Source organism: Miscanthus floridulus, chromosome 15 (assembly GCF_019320115.1).
Source record: "Miscanthus floridulus cultivar M001 chromosome 15, ASM1932011v1, whole genome shotgun sequence".
Lineage (NCBI taxonomy): Eukaryota > Viridiplantae > Streptophyta > Magnoliopsida > Poales > Poaceae > Miscanthus > Miscanthus floridulus.
The window spans coordinates 76,370,085-76,392,389 of NC_089594.1; the positions used below are offsets into that span (position 1 = coordinate 76,370,085).

General features: G+C 43.8%; 3 protein-coding genes across 5 annotated transcripts; 1 reads left to right on the forward strand and 2 right to left on the reverse strand.

Moving 5' to 3' along the window:
• Positions 1–1,512: 1,512 nt before the first annotated feature.
• LOC136508130 (protein tesmin/TSO1-like CXC 2) lies at positions 1,513–8,606 on the reverse strand. Of its 3 annotated transcripts, XM_066502756.1 has the most exons (12): positions 8,442–8,606; positions 6,685–6,854; positions 5,867–6,590; positions 5,285–5,468; positions 5,077–5,194; positions 4,924–4,995; positions 3,710–3,890; positions 3,534–3,629; positions 3,384–3,450; positions 2,490–2,655; positions 1,982–2,393; positions 1,513–1,875 (listed from the first exon to the last, which is right to left on the reverse strand). In XM_066502756.1, exons 1-11 carry the CDS (start codon positions 8,484–8,486, stop codon positions 2,006–2,008), a joined length of 2,211 nt encoding a protein of 736 aa, XP_066358853.1. In that variant the 5' UTR covers positions 8,487–8,606; the 3' UTR covers positions 1,513–1,875; positions 1,982–2,005. The 3 variants fall into 3 exon arrangements, with proteins under 3 accessions (XP_066358853.1, XP_066358852.1, XP_066358851.1); XM_066502755.1 differs by having other exon boundaries at positions 2,490–2,640; positions 5,077–5,468; XM_066502754.1 differs by having other exon boundaries at positions 5,077–5,468.
• A 2,281-nt stretch (positions 8,607–10,887) lies between these two features.
• Positions 10,888–17,634, forward strand: LOC136506765 (methylcrotonoyl-CoA carboxylase subunit alpha, mitochondrial). Its single transcript, XM_066501654.1, has 16 exons — positions 10,888–11,377; positions 11,795–11,916; positions 12,011–12,158; positions 12,325–12,462; positions 12,564–12,659; positions 12,801–12,860; positions 13,245–13,337; positions 13,456–13,567; positions 14,165–14,269; positions 14,350–14,486; positions 14,944–15,169; positions 15,255–15,418; positions 15,869–15,982; positions 16,075–16,317; positions 16,396–16,491; positions 17,197–17,634. Exons 1-16 carry the CDS (start codon positions 10,970–10,972, stop codon positions 17,212–17,214), a joined length of 2,280 nt encoding a protein of 759 aa, XP_066357751.1. The 5' UTR covers positions 10,888–10,969; the 3' UTR covers positions 17,215–17,634.
• A 2,929-nt stretch (positions 17,635–20,563) lies between these two features.
• Positions 20,564–22,063, reverse strand: LOC136507694 (uncharacterized). Its single transcript, XM_066502340.1, has 3 exons — positions 21,584–22,063; positions 20,954–21,139; positions 20,564–20,833 (listed from the first exon to the last, which is right to left on the reverse strand). Exons 1-3 carry the CDS (start codon positions 22,061–22,063, stop codon positions 20,564–20,566), a joined length of 936 nt encoding a protein of 311 aa, XP_066358437.1.
• Between the last annotated feature and the right edge of the window lie 242 nt (positions 22,064–22,305).

Genomic DNA, 22,305 nt, shown 5'->3' on the forward strand with positions numbered 1-22,305 from the left:
TTCGGTGTGTACATATAAATTTCCACAAATCCAAGAATGAAATGAATACGAGTATGGATAGCCAAAGTGGATACTGGCGTACTCATTGCTCGGGATACGGTGTTTTACAGCTATGTTGTCTGGTGCACTTGCCGGCACGCTCTCTCTTCTACTGCTTCATGCTACATCTACATCATCTTTTGTCCTTATAAAAAACATCAAGGACGCATTATTAGTATGGATATCTTTTGTCCTTATAAAAAAACATCATCTTTTGTCTTTTGTGCAAAAATATCACTTAGTTGAAGTTCAAAGATATGATAGTAATTATAGTGACGTCTAAGAGGTGGGAAAAGATTGCCTTGAGCTACAAGTTATAAATGATTTGTATCCGAAAAGTGTTCTTTAAAAAAGTACTGTGTGTGACATAAGTGATAAGTGGGATCAAGGAAGCATTATTAGTCTCAAAATCTTTGCTTGCTCAGAATAGGGATGGACTTCTGCATTACGGGATCTACCATTTCCTCGTGACCGAGGCTAGCAATTTGACATGTCCGAAACTCCGAATAGTCTTCATCATGTACCATTTCCTTGTGACCGAGGCTGGCAATTTGACATGTTTATCGTGCATATTCTAGCTAAAACAAAACAAAAAAAAAAACAGAAACACAAGGCAAAAGAACACATTGTTCATCCTGGGCTTGTGATCTTGCATGCAAATTTCCGCCAAGGGGCATGTCGTTATCGATGAGTGACGTTGGACATGGATACTATCGCGTTCGGGCATGCCGTCCTACGGACAGCGCCAATCCAACAACAAGGCCATGATTAGATTGCAAATTTTTGTAATCTGGACACTGTAGCACGTTTCGTTTGTATTTGACAAACTTTGTTCGATCATGGACTAACTAGGCTCAAAAGATTTGTCTCGTGAATTACAACCAAACTGTATAATTAGTTATTTTTTTTATCTACATTTAATGCTCCATGCATGCGTCCAAAAATTGATGTGATGGAGAGAGAGTAAAAAAACTTAGAATTTGGAGGTGATCTAAACAAGGCCCAAGTTGCCAAGGAACTGGGTCGAGGCTTTGATTTGATTCTTTGGTCATTTTATTAGGAGCATGGTTATCGTCCTATTCGCTTAGGTTTATAAACCGTACTTTTTCTACCAATAAATAATATTTTTCTCTCATAATAAATTAGCCAACGATATTTTCAACCACGGCAGCCGGCAATATATATGGAAGGAACCGAACGGACTTTCAGCCTTGCCTCTGACCTGACAAGTGACAAGACTGGGGCTGGACCGAAACGAAGGGAGGTTCTGGGTCCAAGCCGCCAATAGGAAGGTTGGTGGATGTACATTGAATTTTTTTTGGACTTTTCTACTATTCAAAACCTGTTCTGAATGTGCAGTCGGTTGCTTCTTGTAATCTCTTTTTTTCCCCCTATCAATGAAACACATGCTCAGGCACGTTACTGAAGCCTGATAAAAAATGTAAAAATAGTTTGACCTTAGATAAATAAGTCTTGCAGTTCAACCTCACATAAATAAAGTCTTAACAGTTCTGTCATCAGATACATACAAGTTCTACATTTTGATCCCAGATAATGAACATAAATTATACAGACATACAGCCACAGGTAACACAACGACGACGTCCTTTGAGCTAAGGCATAATTTACCAACAAACCAAGTGCCACCGGTGATTCTGGGAGGTAGAATCTTGCCATCACACAGTGGATTATTATAGCAGTACATAAATAATCGTCAATCAAGAGAAATAGAAATGATGAAAGGAAGCTCGCTTGTCCATGGATATCTGATGGTATGATAGAAACAATTCTGGTGCAGTCGGCGGGTGGGTGATCTCGTGAACCAACAGGAAAAGCCTGTACAGGAAGAGACATATTAGTTGTGTTGAGACAGGGAAGAGGATTAACATCTCAACAAGAAGCAACGGTAATAACAGAAAAATAGAGAGGCAAAGAAGTTCACCACGAGGGACAAAAGATGATAAATTCAAGGCGCTGGCGACTTGGCCTTGGGATCCTCGTTGTTTACATCACCACCAAGGGAAGGGAAAGAAGGGATGGACTTGAGAATCAGCTTCCTGCCACTCATACAGATTGGAGATAGTCGAGTACCCATTCGTGGGGGAGAGATTCGCTTCTTATTTGGTGACACGACTTTAACAGAAGTTTGAGGAGATGAATTTCCCTTCAGGATATCTGATGTGCTATCGCCAAGGACCATTTCCGCGTAGTTTTCGAATGGGGAGAGCACAATGTCGGTCTTTCGAGGAGCTTGTAAGTTGCACAACCGAGAAGGATGTCCAGTGAGTTTTGTTGAAGATCGTGGTTTTTTGGAGCTTTTCTTGGAGCTTGGGGGTGGAAGACAAGCCAAGGGTCTGGGAAGAGCAAAATGCATTAGAATTCAGTATATTACATAGAAGGCAGGATTCGCAGTAACAGATGTGTATTGTGCAAACATATGACATACAAACCTGCACTCCACCATGGAAGGTGTGGTCAGTACATTCTCAGCAGGAGCAGCGTCAGTAGTTTGGTAGATGACAAGCTGTTTATCGATTTCACTTTTTTCTTCTTTCACACAAACATTCTTTTCTTCCAATCCCTGCTTAGGTTCCTCTATGCCTAACACAGCAGCCCCTTGAATCAGGTTTTAAAATAAAAATACTTTAGAGAAATAGTAGCTTTTTATGGATAGCAGAATATAGGACATGGTTAGTTGGTTACTAAGACAAATTGAAATAGCTAAGGTAGCCATAGTATATTACTTCATATAGTAACCAAGATCTAGTATTGTATTGTATAGGGCACCCTTTCAGAATGGTATAGCTAAAAGTAAGCAGCTTGCTTTAAATAAACCAAACATCATACAACACAAGCTAATCTTAGGAAAGTTTTACCAAGAAGCAGAACTAAATTATTTTGTTGAAGAGACAAAGACCCCAACTCCAAACTGAAGCAGCATAACCAGACTACTGATGCCAATGGTCACCGTGGTGATTTAGGAGACAAACAAATTAAAGAGTACTCCAAATTAAATCAGGTAGCAAGAGATATAACTCCAATATGTGCAAAGGTCATTTTTTTTTGCTTTTCTTAATCGGTAAGTCGGTAACCAATTAACAGAGAGGATATATGGTATTACATTTTCAAGTTGAAAGGTCAAACATGAGGTCCTAAAGAACTCAATGAGTCCAGGTTTCATGTGAAGCTATAACTAGTAGCACGATTGATTAGAACCATCTCTTAGCTGCTTTTGTAACTTGTATATCGAATAAGACTGCATGGATGCAACTATGATCTTAGAGCATGCATGTTGCTGTTGCAGTTGTTTAAAACAGAAGTTTATGAAAATGGATTTGACTCACCCTCCCGTTTTCCAAAAGCATTCTTACAGCCCTCGCATCTGCAACTTATGGAGCATCCCACGCCACCCTTGATGAAGAGTAAAGATAAGATGCATACAAAGGGATTAGGAAGAAAAAAAGAGAGCACTAAAACAATGTAGGAGTTGAAACCTGAAAACATTCACAATATTTTTTTAGACACGACGACTTCTTGCAATTGCATCCTCTTTTGTGACGAGCTGAAGCAGGAGTTTTATTGGAGAAGTCCTACAATATTGAAGATAATGATATTAGCAACAGACAAGACTAAAGGAAGTGATCAAGTACAATAAGTTAGTGTCTCTTACCCCTAATTCCAGACCAGGCTCAGATGTATGAATTACTTTTGGAGCAAATGCTAATGGATTGCGAGATTCAATCTGTTGCCGTGTAGATAGAACTGTTTCCGTATGACTCTGGTTGTTCAGACAGCCGATACACGAACAAGGCTCAGAACAATAGACTCCAGCGGCAAAACACTCACAGTAACTGCATGAAATTAAGCAAAAAATTATCATGTAACAGAAACCAGACAATCTGTCAGTGTAAAGACAGTTTGCCAGGAACAGAACACAGATCCCTTCTCCCTTCAAAAGAGTCAGAGGATTGAAACTAATTCAGGAAAGGGTAAACATTCATTAGAGAAGGGTCAGACACTCAGACCAGACAAAATATCAGTTTGAAGACGGAGGGAAGGAATAGCATGGAAAGAACATGGGTAACTCTTGAAAAGGATCAATGTTTTGAACCTAGTTCAGAAAAGGGTGAATATCCATTAGAGAGGTCAGACGGATGGCAATGACTTCAAGTAGAATGGCAAGTGAAGGAGTGCATCATTTAGGGAGGGATAAATCTAGAACAGCTAGCCAAAAGAAATTAGCATGGCATGGATTTTAATGACTGGGACTTTTTTTATTAAATAAGGTAAGATGCCATTGTTTTTTGTAGGAATTATGTAACTTGTCCTATAAACAATCAATCTCAAATAAGGAAATATATTTACTGAAAATAAATATCACAACTAAGTCATTATTATCCGTGATAAAGGGACTAAACCAACCAAGAATAGAATCCATGATGAACGCTAATGAGCATAATAGTGTTATTCATGAATACAGGAATAAACAAGGTAACCAGGTATAGAGATGACTGTAAATCGAAACTTGAACACCTCGCAACAACTTGATTAGGATTGATAGAACTATTAACTGAATGTTGTTACTAGCCTACCTCAACTTAGTCAAGGTTATACATCTTAGTCAAGGAAAAACATTCTGCCCAAAACTGGATTAGGATTGACTAGAAGACTATTATACTTGTTATTTAACATTCTGCCCAAAACTGAAAAGCACTTAAACAGTATAGTGGCAGACACACCTACAAGGCTATACATCTTAGTCAAGGAAAAACATGAATGGATAAATGATTAATCATTTAATCCTAACCCGAGTTACTCACAAGTCAAACAACAGCACCTTTTTCATACAATGATACCTAAAATGAACCAAATATTCAAACTTACAGTTTCAGGCATTTTGACTTCTTACAACTACAACGCTTGCATGAAGTGCCATCACCATTATCAAACTTCTGCCTGGAAAATACTATTGCATTTCATGATTTTTCCAATGAAATAGTGCTATTTGACCTAAAATAATAGCCAAAGACATAGTACCTTTTCTTCTTGGGACTACCCTGACTAGAAGCTTCGGCGGTTGCAACATCAGTTGTTTGATTGAAATCATCATTTATAATGATTTGCTCAGAAGGTGCTGGAGAAGATCCAGAAGGACCTATCAAGTTACTCAATTCATTTATAGTAGACTGAATATCTATTTTCTCTTTAGGTATTGCAGCAAGGGCATTCAAGTGCAAGCCAATACCAGGCAATGCACGTGGAGGGGTTCTTAGAGGCTTTGAGTTGTCACCAGAAATAGTTTTGCATTTGGGGGTAGTTGAATTTACAGGATGATGATCTGAAGCTTTGTCTACACCTTTATTACTAACCCCAGCCTTTTCGTTGAAAAGGCTGCGCCTACGCATGCCACGTAAATGCTGTGGCAAGGCCTGAAATAGCAGAAAACATGTCCTTTCATAAGAAAAAAACATTGATAGTTCAGCCAAATTAGCACAGCCTATACAAAACTAGATTTACAGGAAAGAAAATGCTATAAAGTAAAGAGAGCTGAATACTGATGGGTGATGGCAATCTTGTTAACACGTGGACACAAGATTATGCAATTTAGAGCAATACAGTGCACAAGGCACATGAATGGAAAACTGCTAATAAACATGGGCTTGTTAAATCCATTCTCGTACATATAGTATCCAAGCTAATATTAGTTTGTATGTACAGATATATTGCACTAGTCTTCAAATTAGATCAGGCCAATTACCACTTAGTCACAAAGCATTAGTAAAGCCAATATACAAAACTTTTAAATGATAACACAAAGCATACATACATTTTGCTCAGTAGGCATGTGATCTTTTGTCTCATTGAGCTTGTTACATGGCATCAACTGACTTTGCAAAGCACCAGGGAGTGTTTGGGGAGTATAAGCTACTGCAGCCCCTTCAACTGCCCCAGTCCAATACAGATGGGGTTCATGCACAGAATTTTGGGTGCAATATCCACTTGACTGATCATCCAAAAAGGATTCACAAGAGTAGGGATCATCAGACTTTTGTGTATCATTCACTGGTTGTGTTTCTGTTCCAGATGTTACAGCTAAAGTCAGCATATCACTACTTGATTGGTGTGTAATCATGTAATCCCCATTATATGCTGCAGGTTCATCATTGTTTTGTTCAGATAGCTGGTTTTCGTGAACAACTATCCCAGAATGTGATGAATCCATTTTGTCTAGGCCACTCTCATCAAGGTTCATACCTTCTAGGCCTGTGCACTCCTGGGACATGGTAAGGTCTGTTTTACCATCAGCGCATTGATCCTTATTGCTTTCCATACTGCCAGCAGCATCCTGTATGGATTGAGTCAATTGGCCTGTACGGTTTGATGTATGTTCTGAAGAATCAATAGATGCCTCGTTTAGATGACAAGTGATATTGCAATTCTCTGACACAATGTCTTTGCATCTGATCATTCTAAAAGAGCCTGAGGGACATATTCGAGTCCTGACACTGCTAGGTGAGTGCAATTCTTGAGGAAGCTGAACAGATTCATCCCTACCAGCATGAAATACAAACTGTAAGGCAGAGCCAAGACAGATACATAAAAGTCGACATTAGCTAGAAGGCATAGGGAAAAAGTGAAAATAACCTGATCAAAACTTTAGTTTCCTTTGCTGGATTAACATGTGGTGAGGCAAAGATCGAAGAAACAGGGGCCAAATCTGATGACTTGAATAGCTGCACATTATGTGCTGTGTCTAAAGGTTTAGGCGGTGGTATAGGAGAGAGATTGTTGATGAAATTGAAGACAGGAGAATCCTGCAAGCAGTAAAATCAAATTAGAAAAGTAAAGCCACAGGTCTTTATTTCATCACTAAATATGAAAGCGAGCTTAGTGCCCTGATGTCAATGAATTGAGGATTGGCCAAATCCAAACCATGACCCTTTTTTTAGCAAATTGAGATTACCACAATCTGCTGTAAGAAGGAAGTCTGCTAAACCCCGTAACTTACACCAACTTTTGCTCCAACCCACTTAAGAGAACAAAAACACATGCAGGCTCAATAAGACCAGCATATCCAAAGTAACGCACGGAGTTGCATGCATAAAATAGGATACAAGTTTATCTATTACGAGTGCTTCATGAATACTTGAATTGTGATGACAATTAATTAAGATAGTTAAGTGCCTCTGCTGATTGGAAAGCAGTCTTGCAAGGAACCCCGAGATGCATTGAAAGGCCTAGAATGATGAGCTAAACAAATGTAGAAGTGCTGAGAAATATAATACTTGCACAAGGAAATGAAGTGAGGGGTTTGATACTAGGACGTCCGAATTGCTGAGAAAGTCTTTCCATGACAAAGCAATGTGCATGATCAGACACTCCTATCCAAGCTACACGCAGGAGTTTGTCAGCCAAAGGCACAAACAACCTCAGACTCCGAAGAAGAACTAGCATTTCCCATGGACAGAAGACCACCAAACGTATCAAACTAGCAGGCAACACTGAGATTTGCCGATCTAAGCCCGTGTTTAGTTGCCGGGCCAAAATCAAAAAAAGTGCTACAGTACCTATCACATCGAATCTTGTAATACGTGCATGGAGCATTAAATGTAGGCGAAAAAAAAACTAATTGCACAATTTGGTTGGAAATTGCGAGACGAACATTTTGAGCCTAATTAAACCATGATTGAACACTAATTGCCAAATAAAAACGAAAGTGCTACAGTAGCCCAAAATCCAAAATTCACCCAGCTAAACACCCTCTAAGCGCTAACGTTGGAGACCCAAAGGTAGAATCCCTCCATTTCCGAACAATGCGCACATCAGAGCTTGTCAAATCTCGTAGGAAAGACATAACAATCCAAACTGACAGGCGCCGCCAATTGATCCATCCAGTAGAAATGATTCATTCCAGATGGTTGAGTAAGCCAAGCCCCCCAAATCCCCACCTCTCAACCCCCCCCCCCCCCCCCCCCCCCCCCCCCCCTCCCCCACCACCACCACCACAGAGAGAGAGAGAGAGAGAGAAACCCCCCTGAAGACTGAAGACCTCGAATCCAAGTCCAACATCGGGGAAAACCGCGACAGGGTGCGTCGATCAGAACCCTAATCCCCCACCCACCCGCCGAAATGCGCCCTCCCAGTCCCCCAAAACAAATCACCGAAAAGTCAAGCAAGTGCGGCGCAGCAAATCGCATCGGCCGCGCAGCCGCCCGCCGACCTACCGACCAATCCAATCCTAATACAGGCACGGCCGCCTACCCACGAACAGCCCGCTTCCTCGCCCCTAAAATCCCTAGGAAAAATGGCCCCCAAACCCCACATCAGAACATGGAAAATCGGTGGGGAACAAGCATCAGCGGGGGCGGGCGGGCCCCGGGCCGCAGAGCGAGATGGCGGACCTCGAAACCGGCGGCGGCGGCGCGGGGCCTATCCGGCGTGTCCATCTGGTCCGGCGACCCCGCGGTGGGCCTCCCGCATCTGCGTCCCCTTCCCCGCCGCCTCCTCCTCCTGCTACTGACGAGTGAGTGATGAGCCCCCAGCACCACCAGCACTACTACTACCAGTAATTTTTACTGGGCCTGATGCCTGACGAGGGGTTTCGTGTTATACTACTGCTGCGAGCCTGCGACTGCGTCCCCCACCCCAGCGCTCCCGCCGCGTGCTGTGGCTCGGGTCGGGTGCGGCCGTGCGGGTGCGTTTCAAGGAGGCGGCCATGGGCGGGAACGGGAACCCCAGGTTTTCGGCGGTGGGGGCGAGCTGTCAGTGAGGACGGGCGCCTGGGCCATGGGCCGCCAGCCCCGCAGCCGCAGCCAGCAGGCCAGTTTCGGATTGGGCCTTCCATGTGGGAACGGGAGAAGGAAAAAGATTTTTTTTTTTTTGATGATTGGGTGAGTTGAGTAGGACATAAACTGAGGATTTTAGATTCACCTGGCCGATTTACGAGGCCAGGCTGGAACCCTTTTTTCCTACCTTTTGCGTAGGCTACGGAGATGCAGGGGATTCAGGGGTGGATTGAATTGGGTGCCCATATTTGGAAGAATGTTGTTGTTTGGGAGGTTGTACGTGGAAAAGGGAAACAAAGGCCCAAAAATTGTTGGAGTGGGCTTAGCTGTGTCTTTCCATTTTATGATAACATTTATTTCATCTTTGATCAACATTAATTAACAGCTGCAGGTGTTTTTACCTAATATTATGCACTAATCATTGATTGATGGCATAGTTTGGTAGATGGTTATGGATGAGTAGCATGGAACTTGGTAGGTGTCGTTATGCATTCCCCGGAAAGGTGAACGCTGGCTAGACCCCGTGTAATCTCTCCCTGGCATCGTGCCCGTATTTTGTTAATGGTTTGTTAGGAGTCCGATGGATCCATGTATATTTTTCTAAACGAGTTGATTTGCATCATCGAAAAAAGGAACAACAATATCAACGACATCATCTTATCTTCCTCTCGCATCCACTTTATCGCTCTTATTGGCCACCTCCCTTCTTCTCGATCTACCCTGTTTGTCGTCATCCCATGGCCTCCAATGCCACATTCGCGCAGCGCCCCTTATCCATTGCCTCCTTCTACCTTTAGCGATCATTGGCGATTTATACTGCAATTCACCCACACGGTTGTTGCTCCTCGCGTGCCTCTCACCTAACCACTTTAATGAGCTGCCCACACACCGATTCTTTCAATCTACTCCCTCGATTCCAAACTCTTATAATTTAAAACAGAGGGAGTACTATGCTCCACAATCAAAGTGGTTAGTGCCTCTGCTAACCATTGCCAATACCCTATCACCATTGGCTATGTTGGCCGGATGACATCTGTGGCCATCTGAACCTCAATGCTAATTCTGACCCTAAATATCACGAAACATCACAAAAAGGAGGTTCTCATTCTTACTTGCTACTACGTTGCAAAATTTTACACTTTAGGTTCATTGGACTCCTTTCTCCGTTTCAAATCATAGCAACTTTTCCTTTGGACAAGTAATCGATTTCTAAATCAAGAAGGCTCTCATTAGGATGAAACCAAAAGTTTTCTTTTCTTATTTTTTCTTTTGTCTTTGAGAATCATAGTACCGATGTAGACTTAGCCGCTAGATCTTGCATCTCACTACTACCACTAAAAAAGTAACACCGTTAAATCCTAAAAAATATGTCCCTAGCATGTCTTTGGCCCTGTTCGGCTTACCTCATATTCGGCTTGTTTTTTCAGCCGGAACAATATTTTTCTCTCACAACAATTCAGCCAGAACAATGTTTTTCAACTAGTTTCAGCTAAGTTTCAGACCAACGAATGGGGCCTTTATCATTGAGGAAACAACACCATTAAATTCTAACGTTAATAAATCTAAAAAAATATGAACAAATCTATAACTTGAACTGAGATGGTATGTCCACCACAGGTAGCCTAACCCACTAAGCTTCTTCTCCTTTTGCAAACACCCTACCGAATAATAATAAGTAGGCAGCTATAAAAGAAAATTAGTTAGCAGATATTGATTTCTGCTAGTTCAAGCAAAAAAATTCCTTCTAATAATCGATTTATTTATACAATTATACCGTCCGAGTCACACCCACGAGTGCTGGTGCTCATCCCATCATCCGCTCCGACACGCTCGCGCAGTCGGACTGGAGAGAGCAGGCAAGGGAGAGACGTCGCGGACTCGTCTGACAGGTCACCGCCCTTGACTGTCTCCGAAAGCTTATCCATATGGTACCTAAACCCAAATTGATACTGTTTTGGTCTTCAACAGATTATCTATATAAGACGTATTTTAGGCTGTAACAGACTCGTAACCTAAATATAAATATTCTTTGAAAGGGTTGTCCTCCGCCTCGCGAATTATTTCCCCGACCCGTCGCCGCGCCACTCCGCCTTGCTCACCACTGCTCTCCAAGCCTCCACCAGCCCAACCACCGCCACTGCGTGATGGCCTCCCGCCTCCTCCACCTCCACCTGCGCCGCCGCGGGCGCGGGCGCGGGCGCGGCGGGAGCCCGGCGGGCAGCCCCGTGCCCGCGCTGCCCCTCCTCGCCGCGCGGCTCCTCTCCTCCTCGTCCCCTACACCCGCCGCAGCTGGGCCCTCGTCCTCGGCAGCGGGCGGCGGCGGGGGCATCGAGAAGGTGCTGGTGGCGAACCGGGGCGAGATCGCGTGCCGGGTCATACGCACCGCGCGCCGCCTCGGGGTCGCCACCGTCGCCGTGTACAGCGACGCCGACCGCGGCGCGCTGCACGTGCGCGCCGCCGACGAGGCCGTCAGGATCGGCCCGCCGCCCGCGCGCGAGAGCTACCTCAACGCCGGGGCCATCATCGACGCCGCGCTCCGCACCGGCGCCCAGGTCCGTGTACCAACAACCCCTGCCGCTCGTCGCTGTCTCGCTCATTATTTCCCCTAGCTTGCCTGCGTCTTGAGCCGCGTGCCCTGCCGTGTCACTCTGTCTAGGTGGGTGAGCTACTGAGCAGGCATACTGATTGTCGGTCGTTGCTTGAAATGAGCATCTGATCCCGCGCCACACAATTCCACTGTAGGTGATACAGTACTAGTTAGCGTCTGAACCTCTGTAATCCTGCCACTTCATCAGTCCTCGAGTTGTGTCGAAATAGTGTTGGCTGCTACATCACATTTTCGTGAAGATACAAGAACCGTGTCGTAGGGAAATAGTGTGAAAGTGGAAAACAGTACGAAAGTTTTAGTGTGCCATGATGCAGGCACGGATATTTATGAGACATTTTTTTTTTCTATTTGCTTTGTGCAGGCTATCCACCCAGGATACGGTTTTCTTTCAGAGAGTGCTGATTTTGCGCAGCTCTGTGAGACTGAGGGGCTCAAATTCATTGGACCACCAGCCTCTGCAATCCGAGATATGGGTGACAAGAGGTAAATATCTTGTTGTCTGGTGTGTGCATACAGAGTGTTCTGTTTGGGCTTTTGTTCAGAACGGTGCACCCTAAACATGATTTGTGAAATATAGTGCATCCAAGAGGATCATGGGTGCTGCTGGCGTGCCGCTGGTTCCAGGATACCATGGGGCTGACCAAGACATTGAGCTGTTGAAACTTGAAGCAGATAAAATCGGTTATCCTGTTTTAATCAAGCCCACCCATGGTGGAGGGGGCAAGGTATGCCGAACTGTTTCTCAGATTGTCTCATACAGGAAAAGTGCTTATTCTAATTTCCTATGCGTATAGCTTTATACTGTTCCAGAGAAGCCTGCTCTCTGTAGTTGCATGACCTATCATATGTGTGTCATGTCTCTAACCTTTTCATCCTATATCCTTTCTTAAGGGGATGAGAATAGTCGAAAGGCCTGACGAATTTGTGGATGCTGTACTGAGCGCTCAACGGGAAGCTGCAGCATCATTTGGTGTAAACACACTATTGATTGAGAAGTATATTACTCAACCAAGACATGTAGAAGTCCAGGTAAGACTCAATTGATTTTGGACCTGCCACAGTCTTTTATATAATTGGAAACCTGCAGTAACTCCCTGTTGTCTTCCCTGGTACTGTATTGATGTTTGAAGGTATTTGGCGACCAACATGGGAATGCAATATACCTCTATGAGAGAGATTGCAGTCTACAAAGAAGGCATCAGAAGATTATCGAGGAAGCTCCAGCTGTAAGGATCTGTTATCCAACAAAACCCTGGAACTTGCTTGAAAACATATTGAGGAAGCTCTAAGGCTTTGCTAGCTGTTTGTGCCTTGAATTTTACTTTGATAGAATAATTGATTCAGTTGTCCTTTTGTATATGGTGTAGCCAAATGTGACAGCTGAGTTTCGGTCTCATATTGGTGGAGCTGCTGTATCTGCCGCAAAGGTGAATGCTTCTGAACATTAGTATGTGTTTAGGAGACAAATTTAATGTTTTCAGTTCGCTATTGTTGGTTAAGTTTTTCTTTTTATTATCTACACTGCCAATTTTTTTCACACCAATATGGAATGACAAATGCGCAAGCAATTTGCTTCACATGAACTTCAGTTCAAAGTTACATGCATTATCTAGTAGCTCATGTTACTATGTTAATCAACTTTTTGTTGAATAATACTCGACAGTTGCAAGCTACCTAACATTTTCATGCTGTCTGTCACAAAACAAGTAGTTCTTTCTTTGTTTTCTCTGTTGATATGTTCTTTAGTAGTTATTCTGTTTAATCCTTCTATTTCACATACAGGGTCACTTATTGGATTATTTGTGTTGAAGGCAGTTGGTTACTACAATGCTGGCACAGTGGAGTTTATTGTGGATACTCTTTCTGGAGAGTTTTATTTCATGGAGATGAATACTCGACTCCAGGTAATATATCTACGATAATAATCTGATATACTTGAGTACCTTGGGTTTGCATGGTACTTCATTGACTCACTTGGTTAAAAGTCAAACACAAAATCATCTTGTGAATCAATCTTGGAAGGTTGAACACCCAGTGACAGAGATGATTGTTGGTCAAGATCTTGTGGAGTGGCAAATACGTGTTGCAAATGGAGAACGGCTGCCATTATCTCAGGAGCAGGTTCCATTAAATGGTAAACCTTATCAATAACTCATTGTCTCACCCAAAAACTTTACTGATGATTTCTGATTGTCATGTTGTCTCTTGGCTACTATAGTTTGTTTGCATCATGAACAGCATTGTCCATCTTATCTAGTTCTATTTGGGCCATAATTTTGAAGATGCCGCCTTTAATTATTAACTTAACAGTTCACAGTAATGCACTGATTTGATACATTTTTGGACTCGGATTACATCATTTTATTCAACTGTTTTTCATGCAAATGGGCTCTAGCCTGGTTGGTTAGCTCATTTGAGAGAGGGGCTTCCCTTCTGTGCACAGGTGCCATCTCATATGGCAGGGGGCTGAGCCCCTATAGCCCTTTTCTACAAGCTATTTTTCATACATTATCACTTCATTACTTGTAGCCAAGTACCCATTAAGAAATTAAGAAATTTATTTATGATTGTGGAAACCGAACTTACATGCTGCTATTGGTTTATGATAAGAAGCTCGAAAATATTTTGTTTTCCTTTGAATTAGGATTATCTATATTTGCATATGAGCCTTCTAAACTTATAACACCACTCAGCCAGATTACTTCTTAACTACTGCTTTGCCTTGATATAGGACATGCATTTGAAGCACGGATATATGCTGAAAATGTTCCAAGAGGGTTTCTCCCTGCAACAGGAACCTTACATCACTACCGACCAGCCCCTTCTGATCCAACAGGTGAAATATGGAGATATCCTATGACCAATTATATTACGAGTTACATTTCAGTATTGCACAATTAACATATTCTTGCTCAGTAAGAGTTGAAACTGGAGTCCAAGAAGGAGATACAGTCAGCATGCATTATGATCCAATGATAGCCAAACTTGTAGTATGGGGTGAAAGTCGCACTGCTGCACTAGTCAAGCTAAAGAACTGTTTATCAAAGTTTCAGGTATAATCAGTTCACCAGAATCAATACATTTCTTTGACGTATTATCTGTTTACATCTTTTCCCTTCTCTAAGAGGTCATCAGTACAGTGACGCTTTCATGTTGATATAATTTTAGTTGTCTTAAAGAACTTCACAAATGTAGGCATATTATGTGGGAGTCCAATTGTGTAAGATGTCTATGCTAGTTCAGTTCAAGAAGTGTCACTAATCTTTATGCTTTTGCTGATATCCTCGTTCCATAATCCATACAGAAGTTAACATACCCCCCTTTTTATGGTGGCTACTAAAGTTTTACATGAGGCCTAAGAAGTGACAGTCCGTTGATGATAACCAATATTGATTTTCTATGCATAAATAGTCCATTGAACTTTGGAAGTGTAGTCGTGTAGAAATGCAATCTCAATACTGTCATTTTGATGATAACCTCCCTGACATGCCTTGGTTAATGAATAAACAGATTGCAGGTTTGCCAACCAATGTTGGTTTCCTCCAAGAACTCGCAAGCCATAGTGCCTTTGAAAAAGGCCTAGTTGACACTCACTTCATTGAATGTTATAAGGATGATCTTTTGAGTATTTCTACGAAGTCCTCAGAAGAATATCATGGTGTAGCTGAGCTTGGTGCAATTTTGGCTGCTGCATGCATTTGCAAGAAGGATCACATTACATCTAAAGAATCACAACGTATGTTAGACCTACCATGTGTTTTTTTTTCAACAATAACATTGCTAATTTGACCTGGTAATGACATATGCTACGTGCTTTTCAGGAGCCAACAACACACTATCTGTATGGTACAATAATCCACCTTTCAGGATGCATCACTTTGCTAGGCATCCCCTGGATCTTGAGTTGGAAGAGAATGATGGATTCAGTGAGAAACTTCTTAAACTGTTCATTACTCATAAATCTGATGAAAGCTACTTCATCGAGGTGATTACTATATATAGGCACATACTACTTTTCAAGTTTTCATAGACATTTCCGTATTTGAACTTGAGCTGATGGGATCCATGTCACAAAATGCTTACTGCCTATTAGGCACAAACAAACATCATATGTTTTATGGTGAATGTAGCAAACCAAATTCATGTGGCCAATCTGATATGTCTTTACATAATTGATAGTCAAAACAAAGAATATTTGACAAAACAACTCATATGGCCTGCATAGTGAAAGAGAGTATTTCTACTTTTCTAGTAAACCCCACTAGAAATCGGTTTTCACTGTTGAGACCAGACACAGGAAAGTATACAAATATGACTGATGTTATGTGTCCATCGCATGGCTTCAACCCAGCAGATTAATCAAATGGACTTTAGCAATATAATACACTTCATATGTCAGTTGATATCTTACTAATTGTATTTCTATCTTGATCAGACAGAAGATGGCACTTCTGGTTTAGATGTCAAAGTTGATCACAAGGGTGACCATGATTTTCGTGTCGATGTTTCTGGTCTGCAAACCGATGTGACTCTAGCATCTTATTCGAAGGTTTACCTGAACTTTGGTCACAGTGAACTGAGGCATACAGAATCCGTTATTTCTGTAATTCCTTCACTAAATCCTCACCTCGTTTCTTGCAGGGCAACAGCAAACACATACATGTCTGGCATGGGAAGCATCATCACCATTACAGACAGTCTGCAAGAGCTGAGCATGTAGTTGATGATAGCTCCCAACCTAGTCATGCTTCTGAAGGGAAGTCACATCCAAAAGGGAGTGTTCTGGCACCAATGGCTGGTTTGGTTGTGAAAGTTTTGCTTGAAGATGGGGCACAGGTGGAGGCAGGGCAGCCTATCATGGTTATGGAAGCAATGAAGATGGAGGTCTGGATAACTTTTTCATGGTTCTTTTTTCTAAGTTAACGAAAATAATCCTAATTTTTCTCTTTTTACTCTTTTCAGCATGTTGTGAAAGCGCCTCATGCCGGATATGTAGAGGGCCTGAAGGTTACTGCTGGCCAACAAGTTTTTGACTCCAGTGTCCTTTTCACAATCAAGGTATGTAGTATTTTGTTATAAAAATATCCTGGAATGTTGCAGTTTGCCTTTTTTTTTGTCACTACAAAGCTAGTGCTAAGTTTCATCATCATTAGAGGCAGACCAATAGCAATCGAACTTATTTAAAGGTATTCAACTTAGAAGATTAACTGAAATCAAGGAAAAACGTATAAAAGTCAGTAAGCGACGAAAATTAGAATATTGTGACGTGCTGCATAAGCATCTGCAGCTATGCACCCTCTGTAGCATAGCAGCAGCAAAAAGCATCTTTTGCATTGATTTGCTAAAAAAAATGGGCGTACCCAGTGCAGAGAGCTCCTGCTCTTTTGCATTGATTTGCTAACTTTTTAATATATTTTAGCTATCTATAATGGTTTGAAACAATAACGGTGTTCATAGTCATCTCAAGGGAAAGCAAGCAGTAGCAACAATGTTTCACACGGTGTAAAACCTTACTATTTGTAGCGGAGTTGTTGGTTCAAACGGCCCCACCAAATTGATCGCGGCGTTTTATGTAGAGAGCAGGACTCCCCCTTCATCCACAAATGTTTCACACGTTCCTTGTGTCAGCTTCTCATGGATGGAATCTATACAATTATATATTATAATATATATGATATGATACGACTACAAAAGTTATGTTTCCTTCGAGTACAGGCCTAGAACTCAGATGAAATCCAAATGCACCTTTTTCCAATTTTCCAGGACAATGCTGCAAGCTGAGATGGAGCGATCACAGCCCAAGTAGCTGCACTGCAACTGTATCAAACACTCAACGGATGCCTCAGGCGTTGGCCAACGACGCTGCTGTCTCCTGTCTAGATAGAGAAGCGAAGGAAATAAACAAGCTGGGTTCGTCTGCGGGCAATCCAGCAATGCAAGCAGACGGCTCATGGTGTTCCCAGCTTGATACGAATCCATCATTCGCCGCAATAATTCCATTGCATAGTGTACACGAACATGAAACTGTACCACGTTGAGCAAAGAAATAAGCTTGATACGATGGTCGGTTGATTTGTCTATACGACGGTACATCGCTTCTGCTTAATCGGTTGATTTGTCTGTTTAAACTGACAGGATAACACTTATGCTCATCGACTTGGGTTCACAAAGAATGGATTCCAGGTTATAAACATAGAAATAAAAACAGAACAGAGTCTGGTCCGTCTGTTTTCATTGCTATACCCAACCAAATGCCACTCTTGCAACCGCCTAGAACAAATTTTGAGGTGAAAGGTCAGCGTCGTGAAGAGATCACCAAGTTCTCGCCGAATATATGCAATGGTTTGTCGGTTAGCGAAAATGATGATAAATATACGAAATGCGCAGTCAGTGAATGGACGGGAAACCAAATGATCATCCACAGTTAAGAAATATAACAGTAATAACCGAACATAGTAGAGTAGAAGGGCCCAACAGCGGCTCACTTGCTGAATCGTAGAGTACATTTATGAGCTCCGAGAATAATGTCAGGATGCAAACGAAATACTGGTTCATGCTCATCCCAGTCTGCTCATGTAAGTCCTGAAACCTGCATGGCTATTTCTAAGCTCTGAATTCGATGGGATGCAACATGTAAAATTCCGGTGAATTCCATGGTAATTGATTGGCTGCTCCTGTGTAGTTTGCTGTTAATTGGAAACCAATTGATCCCCAGAAATCCTTTGCAGAAGGGCATCCCATAATAACATGGTGTGCCGTTTCCTCCTCATGACTGCAAACTTCACAGATGGCACTGTCGAGCACCTCTACAGACCATTTTTTTAGAAGGGCGGCAAGAGCCTTGCCCTATTTTTATTAGACGATAGAAACAAGAAAAAAGGTTTACAAACAAGAACAGCCGACTAGGCCCTGTACTACCACGGTCTCCTGACTGCCCCCTCGACCTGAAAACCACCCAACCCGAAGCAAGAAAAAGAAGTTCTCAACTGAGACAAAACCAAGAAGACAAAACAGAAGAAAAAAGCATAGCAGAAGTATGGAACAGACACTACGATTGCTAGGACCTCCCATTGTTTCCTGCCAACTGGTACTGCTCTAGTGCTTCCTTGCAAAGAAGAGCGACTTGTCTTGGCTGCATCGATTTGTTTTGAAAAGTTCTTCTGTTGCGCTCTTTCCACACGTTCCACCACAAGTAAATCATTATGCTGTCAAATGCTTTCCTCCGGTCTTTGTCAATCTTGGCACGACACTTATGCCAGTATGAGTGGATTGAGCCTGTCATGGGCACTATGTCTAGCACTGTTAAACCAAGCCACTGCTTTAGATCAGACCATACTTGTTTTGAGAAAACACAATCCTTGCAAAGATGTGTTGGTGTCTCTGGCTCAGTACCACACAATTTGCATATCGGATCATTCGGCCAGTTTCGCTTGATCAAATTGTTGGCTGTTAAGATTTTTTTATGTAGTAACGTCCAAGCGAAAAATCTGCATTTTAGTTCCGCCTTTGCCTTCCAAATCGGCAGGAGCTTCAACTTGCTGAAAGTTCCTTCGAATTGAATGCTGTACGCACTCTTGGCTGTGTATTCCCCGTCTGCCGTCCATCGCCAACGGATGCTATCTTCCCTGTCCTCCTGAAGCTGCGTTTGCCCTATGGCTACCCACAGCTCAACATATTCTCTAATTTCCTGTGCCGTCCTTAATGGGATGATATGGGATATCCAACGATTATCTTGCAAAGCCTTTTCCACCGTTAAATTTTCTACGGACCAAATTTGTTCTGCACAGAATCCTACCTTGCATTAGCAGCCAGAGGAAGAACTGAACACGTTTTGGGGCGTAGCTATCCCAGACAAAACTTGCCTCCAGCCTTGGACTGTGCCATCAGGTGACTTCAGCAGTTTTAGAGTCCTCCTGAATCGAACTTTCCATTTGGTAGGCAGAATGTTCCACTCCTTGAATCAGCGGTTTTCTGGAACTCTGTATCTGCTAGCAGCTGTCGCACCTCCAGAAGTTCAGCCTCCGCCTGCAACGACAGTCTGCTGACAAGGAAGCCCTGATCATCGACACCCTGTTCGCTTGGGCTTGTTTGGCTTATAAGCCGTACTTTTTCAGCCAACGAATAATATTTTTCTCCCACACTAAATCAGCCAACCGTACTTTCAGCCATGGCTTATCAGCCAAACAAGTCCAAACGAACAAGGCGCAATTCGATCAACTTTATCTGTGCCACCGAAAATTTTTTCTGAACGCAGTGACTGTACAGTGCCGGGAAGCGGTCAACAAAAGCTTCTTCAGAAGCCCAGGTTTACCAGAAAGATGTGTGTGCCCCATTGCCAATGTTTACCGTGGTGATCGCCTGGTAAAGGGGACAGTGTCCGAGGCACATCCCAGTGTGGAGTGTGGACCACAGAGATCGCCCTCGAGCGATGCAAGGCTGACATGCTGCCTTGCCGAAGCTGCCCAAGCCGAGTCTTCAGCCACATGCAGGCGATGGATGAGCTTTAGAAGAAGACAGACATTCATCAAGCTTAAATCCTTGTTTCCCAGGCCCCCGTGATCACGATTCCAGCAGACCCGTTCCCAAGCCACTAAGCTCTGCGACCCTGTCATAGAGCTCTCTCCAGACCAAAGAAAGGAGCGGCGGTGCTGGTCCATTTGAGAAATGATTCCAGGCAGCAAAGGGAGTGTCAGTGTCGCCGATAGGCGGCCGGACTCAGGAAGGAGATTACAGAACCTACGATATGTATTGATAGAAGAACTTGTTCGCTACCGGGAAGAAAATACAGAATTCTTTTCATGCCCTCTTCCTCTCCCTACGGCACAGATATACCAGCTTCGATTCACTCTTCTCAGCCTCAAGCCAGTGGGCCGACAGAGTGGTCTTTAGGCCGACTCGGGCTTCTCGTTGCAAGATGTGCAAGCCCATTCCGGCCTAGCCAATTTGACGTTGCTGACTCTCTTCCTCTTGGGCCTTGGTGCCGCCAACGGATCCCCAGGGTGAGGTTTGCTAACATCCCTCCTCCCTTGAGTGCCGGCATGTCCCCATGCCGGAGCACCAGGGAAACGCTGCATAACAGCGTCGGCGTCCTCCCAGGTAGCAAGGTCGTCGTCGAGGCCGGACCACTTGATCAGCAACTGTTTGATCCACGTTGATGAAGTCTGGACTGCAGCACGCGCTCCGGGACTTGCATGTTGTTGTCGAGGTCGGGGAGCCTGGCGGAGACAGCTGGAACAGCGGACGACGCCGTCTTCAACAGCGAGACGTGGAACACCGGGTGGATGGAAGACGTCGGTGGCAGCTCCAGCTTGTACGCCACTGCTCCGATCTTGGACAGCACCTTGAAAGGACCAAAGTACTTGAAGCATAGCTTGTGGTGGGAGCGCGGCGCCAACGACGACTGCACGTAAGGCTATAGACGGAGGTAGACGAAGTCGCCAGCCTGGAACGAACGCTCGGAGCGTTTCTTGCCCGCCTGGTGCTTCATGCGCTGCTGGGCTCGAAGGAGATGCTGACGAACAGAGGCCAGCATGGTGGTGCGCTCCGCCAGCATGGAGGCGACGTCCGGCACAGGGGAAGCAGCAAGTTCAGTAATACCAAAATGACGAGGAGAACGACCGAACAGTACCTCAAATGGAGATTTTCCCAAAGCTGAGTGTGAACTGGTATTGTACCAGTACTCGGCAAGTGGCAGCCACTTCAACCACTGTCGTGGGCAAGAATGAACAAAACACCGCAGATAAGTTTCGAGGCATTGGTTGACACGTTCGGTCTGGCCGTCAGACTGAGGATGGTACGCTGAACTCATAGCCAAAGTGACTTGGGCAAGGCGAAAGAGCTCACGCCAAAACTGGCTGGTAAAGATGGGATCACGATCGGAGATGATATGAGTAGGCAAGCCATGAATTTTGAAGATGTTGTCGAGGAAGGCTTGTGCTACTCTTTGGGCTGTATAAGGATGATGTAATGGAATGAAATGTGCAAATTTACTTAGCTTATCCACAACCACCATGATGCAGTTAGCGTGGCCAGAAGGTGGTAAGCCATCGATGAAGTCCATAGAAACCATTTGCCAGGCTTCGGCAGGAACTAGCAGAGGAGAAAGAAGACCCGGGTAGCGGGCTCGATCGGGTTTGGCCTGGTGGCAAACTGAGCAAGCAGCAACAAAAGCTTTGATAGACTGCTTCATACCGCGGCAGAAAAAGAGCTTCTTAATGCGGCTGTAAGTGACTGGAAACCCGAAATGGCCTCCCAGCGCGCTGTCATGAAGGGCTGAGATAATTTGTTGCTGCAGTTGATGGTTGTGGCCAACCCAGATGCGGCCTGAGTGGCGAATGACACCATGATGCAAGGTGAAGGGTGGATGACTGTGAGAGTTGACAGACAGCTCCTGGAGCAACCTGGAAGACTCAGGGTCAGAAGCATAACCGGTGGTAACATCGGCAAGCCAAGCCGGAGTGGAAATGGATAGAGCTTGTAGTTGATATGGTGGGTTTGGATGATGGGACAGGGCATCGGCTGCAGAATTGGACTTGCCGGGCTTGTAGACTACTTTGTACTGAAGACCGACCAGTTTGGTGTGCATCTTGAGCTGCCACTGGGTCTGCAGGCGCTGATCAGTGAAGTGCATGATGCTGCGTTGGTTAGTAAAGATGGTAAACTCGCTGTGCTAGAGATATGAACGCCACTGCTCGACTGCCACTATGATTGCCAGGAACTCCTTTTCATAAGTAGACAAAGCTCTAGATCGGGGGCCAAGTGCTTTGCTGACAAAAGCAAGTGGGTGGCCATCTTGTAACAGGACTGCTCCAACACCCAAGTCACTGGCATCGGTCTGAAGTTGAAATGGCCTACTGAAGTCCGGCAGGGCGA

Coding starts and splice junctions, on each gene's coding strand:
- LOC136508130 (XM_066502754.1), bottom strand. CDS start 8,486: ATGGACACGCCGGATAGGCCCCGCGCCGCCGCCGCCGGTTTCGAG. Junction 5,469..5,866: donor ACATGCCTACTGAGCAAAAT/GTATGTATGCTT, acceptor CTGCTATTTCAG/GCCTTGCCACAGCATTTACG. Junction 3,451..3,533: donor AATATTGTGAATGTTTTCAG/GTTTCAACTCCT, acceptor CTCTTCATCAAG/GGTGGCGTGGGATGCTCCAT.
- LOC136507694 (XM_066502340.1), bottom strand. CDS start 22,063: ATGCACTTCACTGATCAGCGCCTGCAGACCCAGTGGCAGCTCAAGATG. Junction 21,140..21,583: donor CTTTTGTTGCTGCTTGCTCA/GTTTGCCACCAG, acceptor TGCCCACGACAG/TGGTTGAAGTGGCTGCCACT. Junction 20,834..20,953: donor GCACCACCATGCTGGCCTCT/GTTCGTCAGCAT, acceptor CCTTACGTGCAG/TCGTCGTTGGCGCCGCGCTC.
- LOC136506765 (XM_066501654.1), top strand. CDS start 10,970: ATGGCCTCCCGCCTCCTCCACCTCCACCTGCGCCGCCGCGGGCGCGGG. Junction 11,378..11,794: donor CGCTCCGCACCGGCGCCCAG/GTCCGTGTACCA, acceptor TGCTTTGTGCAG/GCTATCCACCCAGGATACGG. Junction 14,487..14,943: donor ACTGTTTATCAAAGTTTCAG/GTATAATCAGTT, acceptor ATGAATAAACAG/ATTGCAGGTTTGCCAACCAA.